The 13,926-nt window shown below is 39.7% G+C and overlaps 1 protein-coding gene across 3 annotated transcripts in view; it reads right to left on the bottom strand.

Annotated features, from left to right (window-relative positions):
• Positions 1-1,663: 1,663 nt before the first annotated feature.
• Positions 1,664-13,926, bottom strand: part of LOC127454190 (dual specificity tyrosine-phosphorylation-regulated kinase 1B-like) — a 70,410-nt gene continuing 58,147 nt past the window's right edge. For 2 of the 3 annotated variants that reach the window (XM_051721220.1, XM_051721218.1), the window contains exons 3-11: positions 12,373-12,492; positions 11,745-11,933; positions 11,397-11,544; positions 10,380-10,666; positions 8,976-9,122; positions 8,066-8,227; positions 5,442-5,745; positions 5,120-5,223; positions 1,664-4,197 (exon numbers count right to left, since the gene is read on the bottom strand). In XM_051721220.1, coding sequence (XP_051577180.1) covers positions 3,448-4,197; positions 5,120-5,223; positions 5,442-5,745; positions 8,066-8,227; positions 8,976-9,122; positions 10,380-10,666; positions 11,397-11,544; positions 11,745-11,933; positions 12,373-12,492 — 2,211 coding nt within the window. In that variant the 3' untranslated portion in view covers positions 1,664-3,447. The remainder of the gene's footprint in view (positions 4,198-5,119; positions 5,224-5,441; positions 5,746-8,065; positions 8,228-8,975; positions 9,123-10,379; positions 10,667-11,396; positions 11,545-11,744; positions 11,934-12,372; positions 12,493-13,926) is intronic. The other variant, XM_051721219.1, reaches the window with a different exon arrangement.

The raw sequence follows: 13,926 nt of genomic DNA, 5'->3' as shown, positions 1-13,926 counted from the left end.
GTAGACTTTAAACTATAGGCTACTGCAGATAGCAATGTGTTAAACTATTGTCTTGGTAGAATGATGAATGCAATTTTTCGTATAGCACTTTTGAACCATTACTGTGGCAGTTACACTTCAATAAGCAGGTTGGTTATCCTTATAACAGGACTGTTGTTGACCCCCCCCCCCCCCCTTAAAAAATCCTAATCTACTAGTGCATCAAAGAAAAGCCTTGAGCATGTATAGGCCAGATTTATTTAACGAGCACTCTATATAATTCTAGTAAAGTGGATGTCAAATTAATTTACTGAAGACTTTTCATAAACTCATAATTTATAAAATGATCCATAAATGAATGTCAAAAGGACCAGAGAACGTCTGTATCATAGCCATTATTGCTTGCATCACCATCAACTTCTGCAAACTATTAATACCTTAATACACTGGTGGTGGTTGAGGAGATTCTCCCTATACTATGTAAAGTGCTTTGTGTGCCTAAAAAAGCACTATATAAATGTAAGGAATTATTATTATATTCACCAAACCACCTTCCAGTTCTGAATAACATCTGAATTTATTTTCATTTGTTTAGAATGCAAGCAGAAATCTAGAAACCTAGATCACTGAGTCTTCTACAGTCTGAAATTGTGATGGTAATGTTTCAAAAATATTCCTTTAGGTGCTCCTCCACTTCAAAAGAGCTTGTGTGAGGGTTTTCAAGATTTATTGAGAGGTGACAGAGCAACAATTTGTTCTGAATACTGTCCCCCGAAACCCCTCCATTTCTATATACTGTATATATATATATATATATATATATATATATATTTCCTATATTCTTAAATAATGACTGTACAGACACAAAAATCTGTATTTGTCTTATAAGCATCTCGGAAACATCTGCATTTTCAAAGTTTATCAGTGCTCAGACACTTTGCTGACAGTGCATTGTGAGTGTGACATTTATATCGTGACCAACGTCTTCTAAACATAACAAGATTAGAGGACCTACAGAGGCAACTCTCTCTTTAATAGAGAAACCAAAACTGGTATCATAATATTTCAGACAATATGTTCTCATGAAGGATGATGTTGAAAAAAATGACAAGGTAAAGAAGCCAGTGAGGCCAATTACAAGTTTTAACTGGTTATTAAGAACATAAAGGACAGCAGTCATCATCACTGATCTGAGCAGAATAAGGTAGTTTGCCGGTCCTGTCGCCTCAAAGGTCGCAGGTTCGAATCCCAGTCATTAGAATTAACCATGAAAATGACATTTCACCCTAACATTGCTTTAACGTTAACTGGATGATGCATCGATGCTATGTACACAGATTACAATGGATGAAGATGTCATCAGTTAATTAAATATATGGTATTGGTCAGTCATACTGAAGTTCGCTTCCAATATGAAGTTTTCACATGATTCTGAATTGTAGTGGATTTCTACACAGTTGCATGAGGCTTGAATTTTGAGCTATACATATAATAAACCTTGATCAAACTCCTATAATCCTCTTCTGTTCAATTCTGTCCAGTGGCTGACCAATAAATCGAGGCACTTGTTTAATACCATGTTTCCGTTACATAATATAAATGTCAAGCTTTAACCTGTACCAAGAAAGCAAAAAAAAAAAAAAAAGAAGGAAAAAAAAGAAAAAGAAAAACAGCAGAAAACAGATTCTTTTTTTCATCTTTTTTTCCTTGTTAAATAGTAATAAATACATGAGATGCAGTGGTTTATTTTTCATTTTTCTGAAGCAGGAGGGTTAAAATGTTTTCATTTTTATTTATTTATTTATTTATTCATTTATTTATCTGTCTGTTTTCTTTAGCAGCAATCCGAACATGGTTGAGAGTGGAGATAGCAGCCAAGAGAGAAGTAGTTCACTTTTTTGACTTTGATGGCAAACAGCACTCACAGAGTGTTGTGAAGGAGGAAGGGGGGAAATAAAGAAAGGAGAGAAAGGAAAAATTAGAGGCAGGAAATGAAGTCAGAGTGGGAGGGGCCGCAGTCAGGAGGGCATGAAAGTGTCCCTTCAAATTGAAGTATTCCACCCTCCTGCTAAATCTTGCCCCAGACTCTTCCTTCAAACAGAAATATGGGGTAAGAAAATAAAGAGCGAAAGAGAGCTACAGAAAGATGAGAGAGTGACAGCAAGATTTGGCTTAGCATATCCAGAGTTAATACAAATGTGTTAATGCTTTCATAGTTTTCTGTCCAAAACAAAAAGGGTTAGAAAAAAAGAGAAAGAGACAGAAACAAAAGAGAGAGAGAGAGGTGAGAAAGTCTAGTGAGATGGTGAAGAAAAAGGCAGACTATTTTTCTGAAACGAGCAACAGGGAAGCATTTTGGTTTTCCATCTGGCAAAATGTTTTGATGTTTTTCAAGACTTTCCTGTATCACTTCCTCCTTAATGTGAAAGTTGGGTTACGTTCCCTCTCTCCTTGTGAAAGCGGCTCATGGTTCAGCCTCCTCTAGTTGTTAGTAGGTTTTTTCACTGTGTGGTGACTAAAAACAGTTTCTGTCATTTGCTTTATTTAATTCGTAGGATTTTTTCATAGTTTGAGATATATAAGCCAGTGTGTCAAGCGAGATAAAGATTGGAAACATTGAAAAAAAAAAAAAAAGTAACAAAAAATGTGTGTGTTTGTATGTTGCATGTGTGAAGGTGACTGGGTGAAATATACTCAACTAGAAAAAAGCAACCAATAACAAAATAAAGCCAAAACAAAAATTCCAACCTAACTTTGTTTGCTTGTAGTTTTCTATGCATAAGTGAAAAATAAAAAAATACCTGTATAAATAAAACACTGAATAAATAAACCCACCTCTCAATTTAGCTCTTTTTCTAATTTCCTTATGTAGTGATTCTTAATAAATTAAAATTTGTACAATTACGGCAAAACTTCAGAAAAAAAAAAAAAGAAGATAAAAAAGCATAAGGGTACGGTCTCTTGCTGCTGTCGTCTTGACAAAAAAAAAAACATTATTTTCAATCCCAAACTCTCCTCTCACCAAAAATACAAAAACAAAACAAAAACAAACAAAATCTCTCGCTGCAAACCTGTCCTAAAATCGCATTACAATCAAATAATATGACAAAGGTAAAATCAAACTTTCTGAAACCTTCTGTTCCGAGTACTTCATCCACTGCTCTTCTCCTTCAATGAAAGAAAAACAAATAAAAAAAAGCTAAAAAATAGTTTAATATCATCCCCTTCAGGCCCTCCCTTGACCTTGTCCCCCCATGCAAAAAAAAAAAAAAAAAAAAAAAAAAAAAAAAAAAAAATCAACCGTTTGATATTTCACAAGTTTTTCTCTGAAATTCTGTTATGTGTGGCCGTGTGTGTGTGTGTGTGTGTGTTTTATGTTTACTACATGTCGTAGGTGTGTGGCATTTTTGTCACTGTTATGTTTTCATTAACATTTTTGTATGGCTTTTGGAATTTGTTCAAGATTTATCAAGAGTTGGCTGCACTCTGACCGCTCCCACTGCCGCTGCCACACACTGCCATCATGGCGGACTCCTCGGAATCCGGCCGCCCCCCAGCTCCCCCGACTCCTCTGGGCAGCGGCCCCCCAGTGAGCATTCCCCCTACTCCGATGCTTCCTTGCGGCGGGTTGTTATTGTTGTTGCTGCCGGTGTAGCATGGAGGGATGTATCCCAAACCGGAGGCAGCGACCATGCTGTCCTGGGAGGATGGGGCCTGGGGCAACTGTTGCTGGGAAGCAGACGGGGGTTGCTGGGGGGCCATGACTGTCCTAGTCCGAAAGGCAGAGAGGCCCAGGTGGAGGTTGGAGGAGCCGTACTGACTAGAGTCCAAGCTCGACGGGGGTGGCTGCATGATGGAAGACTGACCCAGGTGGTGGTGGTGGGTGAGGCTGAGCTCGATGCTGTCCTGCATCTGCGGGGAGGAGATAGGCATCAGCCCCTGGCCCTGCTGGCCTTGCGAGGCCTGGCCCTGCGGCTGGTTCTGCTGCTGTTGTTGCCGAAGCTGTCTGCCATTGCTGTGGTGGCTGCCGTAGATGGGGTGGGGATGGTGCGGCTCCATCATACCCCCAATGTTGCCCAGGAAGTGGCGCGAGTGCTGCGTGGCCGCCGGCTTGTGCAACAGCAGTTGAGGGTAGGAGGAATCACTGCCGCTGTTGGACAGTTGACCCATGCCGCTGTCCCCTCCTGGCCAGATACGCAACTGCTGTTGAGATGGAGCCTGGAGAGAGAATAAAGAGGAGATGAGATAACTTCTGAATCATGCCGACACCCTTATGTTGTTCCAAACCCCTTTGATGTTTTTCCATGGAACATAAAAACAGATGTTAGGCAGAATGTTAGCGTGCTTTCACACATAGTTCGATTGCTTCGACCAAGCCCGGGTTCGTTTCCACCCCCTTTCCCATGCCCTAACTGGTCTCTGTTCACTTCATATTATTTAGGTCTGAACCGCGGTCCGATTGCGTCATCAACGTGAGTACAAGCAGGAGCTGTTTACCACTGTAAATAGGTAACAACTCAAGACGACATCAGCCTTGCTGTGTTATTGAAGAATTTGTCTGTTTGGATTTACCACCAAAACTTTACATGCACAAAACAACACTTACGTTTGTCTGCCACGGATGCACTGAACGTACAATGATGTGATGAATGTTAGTGTTTGTCTGCCGCGAGCCTGCGTATGCGTTGCTCTCTGATGGGGATTTATTTGGACACAAGCAGGTATAAGAAATACATTATAACATAATAATTGTAAATTGCATAGACATAAATTATACGTCATCAATAGTGGTTCACTTCCGCGATTTGGTATGATTGCATTCATATCAACAGTGAACTGTGCTGGAGTTCACATGAAGTGTACCCCAGACCACAGTTTCAAGCGGACTCAGGTGTGGTTCACGGGTGTGCAGCAAAGTTCGGAAAACAGCGTTCACATCATCCAAATAAACCAAACTTTGACATCTTTCGAATGCGGGTGAGCACCAAAAGTGCTAGTGTGAAAGCACCCTTAGAGGCTGACAACTTCAGTCAACATCTGATATGTTTTTGCATAAACATGAGATATGCTTACTCAGATAGAGAATTGATATTAATGAATTGATTAAATTGAATGTAGCTTCGGTTGTTGGAGAACTTACTTGTGGGCTCTGCATCTCGTAGTCTGTGTGAGTGACTGCACTGTTGTAGTACCGGTTGCTGTACCGGTAATTTCGGTTGTCATTGGAAGAACCGCTTGATCCACCTGTTTGGGAACAACGAAAAAGTACTCATGAGTGCCTCTTGGTTTTTTTGGCATTTTACTTTGCAAAAGTACATTTACATTACGTTTATGTATTTGGTAGATGCTCTTATCCAAAGGAATACATTTTATCAATATGTGTTCCAGGGAATCGAACCCACAACTTTGCATTACTTGATTCTACAGCACCAGGTGTTCATGGTGTTTGCACCTATGCTTACCAGAGCTGGAGACCGAGCTAGTGGTGGAGGTGGAGTGGCTGTGGTCCATGGCAGGGCTGGTGGAGGTGGAGCTGCTGGTGTTGGTGCCCTCGTCTGTTGTCTTCTTGAAGAAGTTGTGCTGCAGAGCGTAAAAGGGCGTGATGCGCGTCTTGGGGTCATAGTCCAGCATGCGCAGAATCAGGTCCTTGAACTTCAGATAGTCGCAAGGCGCATGGCCCTGTTCTCCAGCCCGCCTCCCCCCTGGACCTCCAGTCTCCACCCCCAGGATCTCGTGCAGTCGTCTCGTGGCAGGTGGTTTGTATTCCTGGAGTGACGAATAAACAGACACAGAGAAAGGGAAGTGATGAGACGCAAACATATCAAATTTGTCGCAATGCAGTAAAAAGTACAAATATCATCAAACTCTTGGGGACAAAGGGTGATAAACTACCAGTCTAAGAACATTTTATATTGACCAAGCTGTAACAAACCATTTATGATTAATAAATCCATACATCTAAAAATATAAATATATATATATTTTTTTATTATTACTCAAACACTTTAAAGTCAACATGAAACAGCATTTGCAATCCATTTTAATTCCGTAATGAGATGCATTACCCAAAGACACTTAATGAAAAAAGCAGGGTGGAACTTTATTTTATCCATTGGGAATGAATTGGAGGTGGACACTTTTGAGGAGGCCACTGATACAAGGAGGGTGAAGGTTGACTTCCCCCTTGAGAGCATCTCAATGTATCCCAAAGATAATGCATCTTTTTCAAATGCATCATTATTCTTCATTATTGTTGCAACCTATTATGTTTACCAGCATTAAATTACAGGGTAAACTATTGGCAAAATTTTAGAAAGGCTGCAACAATTACAATAGTAACCAATAGCTATTTGGCTATTGGTTAAGATTCAAAGCCCGGGTATACTTCTTTTTTCTGCATTCTGGTTGCACATACTGTGCGGCGCGATCAGCAAAGTGGACAACCGAAGTATACTTTGGCCTTAAGGCCTGCGTGTCCCACGTGATATCAGCCGGAAAGTGAAGTAGTTTCAGATGAAGATCAATGTTTTTAGATTTCATAAACAAATTTACATGCACTGACGAGTCATGCACAATAAAACCAAGAACGTGTATTAAGAAAGTAAATAGGGTCAATTTTGGTTTCATGTTGACTTTAATAAGAAACTAATCAGCCTAAGAAATCATTCATGAATGCAGGTGGATGGGGACTGAAAGTGAGATGTGGCTGTTGGATTTTGGGAATAATGATGTTTGTTTAGGAGCCCTCAGTGTCACATATACAGTAGAGACCCTGTGATGCTGACCTTAACCTGTACTACAATCAAATGCAAATACCTACAATTTGAAAATAATATAAAGCTTTAAATGTTTAAAACCTTTTCTCTCCCTTGCTCACACAGAAGTACAAAATGCATGCCGGAGCATTTAAGGTGAGTATCTGGATGAATTGGCAGGAAGTGCCAGACATTAATCCTGTAAAACAAAGTGAATTAAGACCTCGTCTAGACTTTTACCCTCCACCTGCTATCACCTTTGCATCTTAATCTGAGCCTAAATACAGAAACAAACACTTTCTACATTTTTCACTAGACAATACTTTCACTTATCTTGACACAAGTTCATTCTATCTACTGGCTTGCACTCATTTAACCTTTGTGAAAATGCGTAGCACTAACCAGATATCAACATATAACAATAATTTTCACACAATATTGCATCAATCACTTTAGATCCTTGAATTCGATTTATTTATTTTTGTATGCATTGATTTTTCCTACTGATCAATAAATGAAGAAGCAGTTCTTCTCTGAAAACTCTGAAACCACATTTCTCAGAGTGGTTAGACCTGCTATGTGGCACTGTACTAGACAAAAGGAAATTGTGTGAGAGGGACTGACTTAAAAATGTATGAATCTCTTTGCATTGTATAACAAAATATAAACCAAATGCTATTTATTTAAACAAAATACAGCATAGTTAATGTGATGAACTACACCTGTGGGAACTTGATGGGAACTGACGTTGGGACCAATTGGTTAAAGTACTTGCAAAAATGGCTATGAAATGTGAATTTAGTTCAGAGAAAAAGTCTAGCATCATTTGTTTGCAGATGCCACTTGGTTTTGATATTTTGTGTGTAAAGACTTTCAGACATTTTTAAGTGTGACTGTTGTGATACTGTATGTTGGGCGATACCCAGCCCAACAGCTCCTAATCTGATGTCTCTGCACAAGGCTCTCAGAGAAAAAAATTAGGATGGTTGTGAGAATGATCATGTTGAAAATGATGCAGATGAGGAGAACATATGCTGAAGGTACAGGGTTGGATTGACCTTGTGTCTTGGTAAATCAAGGTGGGTCAGTGGAGAGAGGAGGAGCTTTTCTATCAGACCAGTTCGGCTACATTAGCTTTGCTCAAAATTCTCATCTTGTGACTGAGACTCATCCCCAACCATTTTCTCCACCCTCACCCTCTGTTTAAGCCCTATTGTCTCTCTTCCCCTCTCCCTGAGGATAAGGTGAGCGTCTGTGCGGAGCAGGTGATGGTGAGGATGGGAGGCTTTTGGAGGAGGGCGAAGGTTAAGTAGAAGCAGAGTTTTACTCACGGAGGCCGAAGGATAAAGTACCTTCTTAATGTCCTTGTTCTTCTTGACGGTCCACAGGCCGTCGGACAGCTTGTCGAAGTACTTGCGTGCTTTAGGGGCCTGATCCAGCATATGGTTGGGTGGGACCCCCAGCACCTCAACTATTTTATTCATCTGGTCCACCTGAGAGAAAAAGATACAGCACAGCGTCAGGACAAAATCAAAAACTGATTTATGTTGCAACATCAGGAAGTATACGTTTGCACACAATATGGTGTGTTGGTACATGACAGTCAGCTCCCATGTTTGCAAAATAAATTTAACTGGAGATCTAGACTTATTTTTAATTGCTTTAGTTATTTAAGAGTGAGTTGATTAAGGAGGACAACACGAAGGATGCATTCTTGCATCCAATTTGTGCTGTTTTTTGTTGTTCAATTGTTGGTCTATGCACACATGCATCAAACAAATATTTGGCAAATGCATTGTGTCTGATTGCATTTTGAGTTGAGTAAATTGATAGTTCACCAAAACCTGAAAATTCCGTTATTATTTTTATCCTCATGTTGTTCCAAACCTGTATTCACCATTCACTTTCAATGGATCTTTTTTTCCATACAATGAAAGTGAATGATGACCGAGGCTGTCATTTTGCCTAACATCACTTTTTGCATTCCACGGAAGAAAGTAAGTCATCAGGTTTGAAAAAAAACATGAGGTTGAGAGAGTGCAGACAGAATCTTTATTTCTGGGTGAACAATCCCTTCAAGATACTGTATCAAGCTAAAAATACGTCAACGTTTGTTTCAGAGAGTGACGCATCAATGTCTTTTAAAACAATGGACCAATCAAAAGAAGCTGGTGTGCTACATCTAGCTGTTTTTGAACAGAAGAATACTTTGTACAGTCACTGTGTGATAAATCGGCATACCTCATTGGAGCCGCTGAAGAGTGGCTCGCCTGTGTGCATCTCGACCAGGATACAGCCCAGAGACCACATGTCAATAGCCAGGTCATATGGCATGCCCAGCAACACCTCAGGTGAGCGGTAAAACCGACTCTGGATGTACTGGTAAATCTGTGTAGGCAATGGAGGCAGTTGAAAGGCATGCACAAACACAGGATGCACAAGTGTCTACCAAGCTGAGCTTTCAGAGAGACTGTTGAATATATTTTCACTTCATCTCAACTAGGGGGCAGCAGGAGCTGCAAGTTAAGATGGGTGCAGCACTGCCAGTGGGAATCTATTCTCAATCAGTAAAACCCATCAGAGCTGTGGGAAAGACCTCCAGAATGTACATCCATGAATGCACATCCCACCAGACTGAGACCATGGTGTTCCTTTTCTGTCTTATAGACGCATTTAATCAATTCAGCTTCACCATAGTATTTGTGTCTCCACCAATGTAAAAAATTACCTTTCCTGGGGTTATTTTTCAGGGCCACTTTTTATCTTTATGATTTTTATCAATATGATTTTTGTTTTCTAACCCTATAGCACTATACTATGTTATAATTTTATGTCAAATACTTAAAAAAAAATTTATTACAATAAATACATTCAGGTTTCCCACCATTTTTGACCAATGAATTTCCATGCCTTTTCCATGACCTTTCCAGTCATCTTTGATAGCTGGATACAGATTTCTAAAAACTACTTTGATTCAGATCGAGATGCTAATAAATGAATCAGAACGATTTGTGAACCATTTAATCTATTTAATTCAAAATAACTGACTAAAAAGGATTCAGTGACAAATGCGAGCAACTTTTACTCTACACATGAGCAATATCTAGCTCATTAAATATTTTAGAGCAGAGAACAACTAGAACATATATATTCCCTATAAAAATTTCCAAGATTTATGAATTTAGTCATTTCTGTGATTTTTCCAAGTCTGGTTTTATTTTTATTTTTTAATTCCCTGATATTTCCAGGTTTTCTGTGACCATGGGAACTCTGTTAATAAGATATGCAATTACCATCAATCATTAAAATCAACAAATCATTTTGTGCTCTATCTATAACTAGGCCAAAAGTTTAATATTAAGAAATATTTTAGAGGTTAAATATATAAAAAAAAAAGAGGTATTCACACTTCCCCCACACTTTCAATTTCTGTGGCATTTTTGTCCATTTCGGTGGTATATTTGCCCTCAGACTTAAATCTTAATTCTCTGACACCTGGTCTCCACTATTCATTTTTATCTGTTCGTTGTGCCAAGAAGAGTGTGAGTTTTCAAAAAAACTGCACTAGTTAAATACTGGGTGTTACCTCATCTCAGCTTGCCAATAGGAAATAATGAAACGAGTAGGTCTGAGATAAAGTCTCACCCTCTGTCCTAGCTGACAGGAACTGCCAAAGTCCACAATCTTGATGGCACTGCGCTTGGGGTTGCACAGGAGGATGTTCTCGGGCTTGAGGTCGCAGTGGATGATGCTGAGTTCGGGCGTGGCCAGGAAGAGCAGTGCTGTGCACAGCTGCTGAGCAAACTTGCGCGTCAGGTTGAGTGAGACGCCGCGGAAGTTGGTGTTGCGCAGGAGGTCATACAGGTTGTAGGAGAGAAGCTCAAACACCAGGCACAGGTGGTTACGGAACATGAAGTGCCTCTTTAAGTGAACTTAAGAAACAAAAATGAGAGGAAAGAAGAGTGTTGGTGCAAGGACTTTCTCAAAGTTAGTTTTTGTCATCATTTATTCACCTTCACGTTGTTCTAAACCCATATGACTTTCTTTCTTCCGTGGATCAAAAAGGGAAATTTGAGGTATCTCGGTCACAATTCACTTTTATTGCATATCTTTTCCATTCAATTAACATGAATGGCAACTGAGTCATCCTGTCCAACATATCTCATCTTCCACGGAAGAAAGTCATACAGGTTTGGAACATGAGGGTGAGTAAAGCATGTCAAAATTTTAATTTTGTGTGAACTCTGCTAATAAATGTATTGAAATTATATGCGTGACCATATACTAAAGGGGCAGTCACACTATGCAAAATTACTTTCGAATATGGGCAACAGGATATGATGTCAAACTTTCCCAGAAAAACTGCAAACCATTCAGCTTTGAAATCTGTTTTCTCTGTATTAAGCAAAGACGTCAATCTGTGAATGTTCAGATCCTCTATTGGTCAAATGTCCTTTCTTATGTGAATTCGCAAAGTCAAATTCACAGAGCAAAATACCAAACTTCCTTGCATGTGCTCGAGTTTGCATGAGTATGAATGAAAGTGTACAGAGCGCAAAGTGTGACTGCACCTTAAGAGTCTAACGAAGAGTAGAACTACCATAACAGTTTTTTATTTGTACTTGTATTCTGTGTTTGTGTAAAACAGTGTCTAGTTTTTACCTATGTAGTACTTCATTTCAGTGTCGTGTTTGTTCATGAGCTCTAGAAGCCGCAGCTCAATCTGGGCCTGGTTCAGGAAGGCTTTCTTGTTCTTGATGATCTTGATGGCCACCCACTCCTGTTCGTGGTGGTCGTAGGCTTTCACCACCTACACAAATGGTAGCAAAAGAATCAGTGTTTGAATAGTAGGATACTTGTAGTTTTGCAACAGGAGTAAAAGTATTATGTCTTTTCAATTAGCTTTCTGCAAACAGGCCTTCAATTCTCCATATTCACACAAAATCGATAATTCTATGAAAAGACCATTCTTTTGGCCAATTTTAGTTTGATCATAAGACTGGGGCTAACCTGTCCAAAGGAGCCCTTGCCAATAAGCGAGTCGATCTCGTAGCGGTCCAGCCACTTTTCCCCATTCTTAACAATGTAGTCATAGTTGTCGTCGTCATAGCCGTCATTGTACACCTTGCGCTCTTTTTTGGTGCTGGAGTCCTCAGGGGGAACCTGCTGGGCACGCCGTTTCTTTTTCGTGTAGTACACCTGGAAAGTGAAGGATACAGGTTTCCTATTTGCACCTCTGTACTACTCTCTATATGAGGGTTTCCCAAAATCCCTGATTTGAGCAAACCCCTAGGGTTTCATGAGGGAACTGCATGGGGTTTGTAAGAGTGTGTTAGAAATGCCAATGCTGGGTTAAATTGAATATTTATATAATATAACAAAAATAAATAAAAACAACATGTAAAAGAAAATTATCAACAAATATTTCACAACTGAACATGCAAATACATGTTATAAAATTCATATTTTGAAAGGTTAACATTACTTAAATATTAGGGGTACTTGAAGTAAATGATTTAGGTCATAGGGGTTCGGCATACTAGCACTCTATACTAAAAAGAGAGCTACTGCACTAAACAATCATTGGGGAAAATATAAGATCAGTCTTATCAACAACTTAAATGCCAGGCTGGCTTACCTCATTGATGTGCTTGTATGTCTTGATGAGATCGACGGAGAGTTTTCGTAGTGGCGCGCTGGCGGGATCTCGAAAACTCGGCGGAATCCTCCTCTGCAGGATGGTCATATCTGACAGCACCTGCACAAGCCGAGAACACCAATAAGAAGAAAGAAAGGGCAAAAGAGGCAAGACAAAAAGGAAAATAAGCTCAGTCATGACATACATTTTGTTGCTTCCTTGAAGTTTCAAGTGTATCTTACACAAAAGTGTATCTCAACATAAATTGAAAGGTAAACTAATAAATAATTATGTTCCAATAGACACCTTCTGGAAACAAAAACCACATATTTAGCTATTATTACAGTTTTTGTCTAATCACACACTAACTTTGTAAATGATGATTACAAGCTACAGTGGCACGAAAAAGTGTTTGGACACTTAAAGGTACACTCCGTAATTTCTTTCCTCATTAAAAAGTTTTACTATTAAAGAAATGAATAATAATTTTTGAAATATACAGTATGTATAACATCATGACCACTCATCACATAAGATGAAGACTCCAATCATATCAGTAACTTTTTAAAAAGCTGTTTTACTCTACATGCAGAGGGCACCCTCATGGGGGCTTCCACGTAAAGCCCAAAGTTTCCTTTGGTTTGATGCGAACGATGGCGCAAATTTCGTCATCAGCATAGTGCTCGAGCACTGAACGTGTGCAGACAGATTTTTTCAATAAGGTATATCTGCGGGCCAGAGAACTCCAAATGGGGGGCGGAATCTCCAACAAAGGGTGGGGTTACTCCAGAAGGGGGTTGCACCAACTTTAAAAGGGGGTGTCACTTCAACTCACGGTTAAGGTTAGGGAAAGGGTTAGGTTATATCTTTGCTGGTGGTTTGGAGCTCCCACCCCATTTTAAAGCACTGCCTGCAGCTATATCCTTCTCAATTTTTCTACCCGCCTGGAATTTTTTGCACTAATAATTGTGCTGTTGCTTTCATGAAGAAGTGCCAGAAGAAGATGTAAACACCAGTGAACAACAGGAGACGAAGGTGGAAATGACAACTGTGGATGTGCACGTCAAGAGCGTGTGTGTGTGCAGAGATTAGGACAAAACTGCATTTGTATAGCTCGAGTCTGAAGGACTATAAAGACATCTTTATGGGTCTAAACTCCTGAAGAGAATTAGTCCAGTATCTCATAGCATTTGTAGCGTGTAAGCACGCACAGTCAAATGGAGTACACTTTGACAGGCTGACCGTTCAACTGCACAGTATACTTTGGGCTTTAGGATTGCATGACTAGCCAAATATCACACTGTATTTGGACACTTTCACACATAGATTAAATTAATCATGGCTGACTGTGAATAGTGAATTTGCACAATGGCACTGGTCACTGAAAACTACTGCATTTGAACAATGCTGCATCCTTGCCCCTAGGTGTCATTGTAAGTTCATGACAACTGCCAAATTGACTAGCATAACATAAACACAAAATTAATGAATGCACCTTTACAATAAATGTCACTTGCTTTGATATTTTGTTATCTTATGCAATGACATTCATAA

The sequence above is a fragment of the Myxocyprinus asiaticus genome, chromosome 16 (genome assembly GCF_019703515.2).
Source record: "Myxocyprinus asiaticus isolate MX2 ecotype Aquarium Trade chromosome 16, UBuf_Myxa_2, whole genome shotgun sequence".
NCBI classification, from domain to species: Eukaryota; Metazoa; Chordata; class Actinopteri; order Cypriniformes; family Catostomidae; genus Myxocyprinus; species Myxocyprinus asiaticus.
This window is presented reverse-complemented; position numbering and strand designations above follow the sequence as displayed.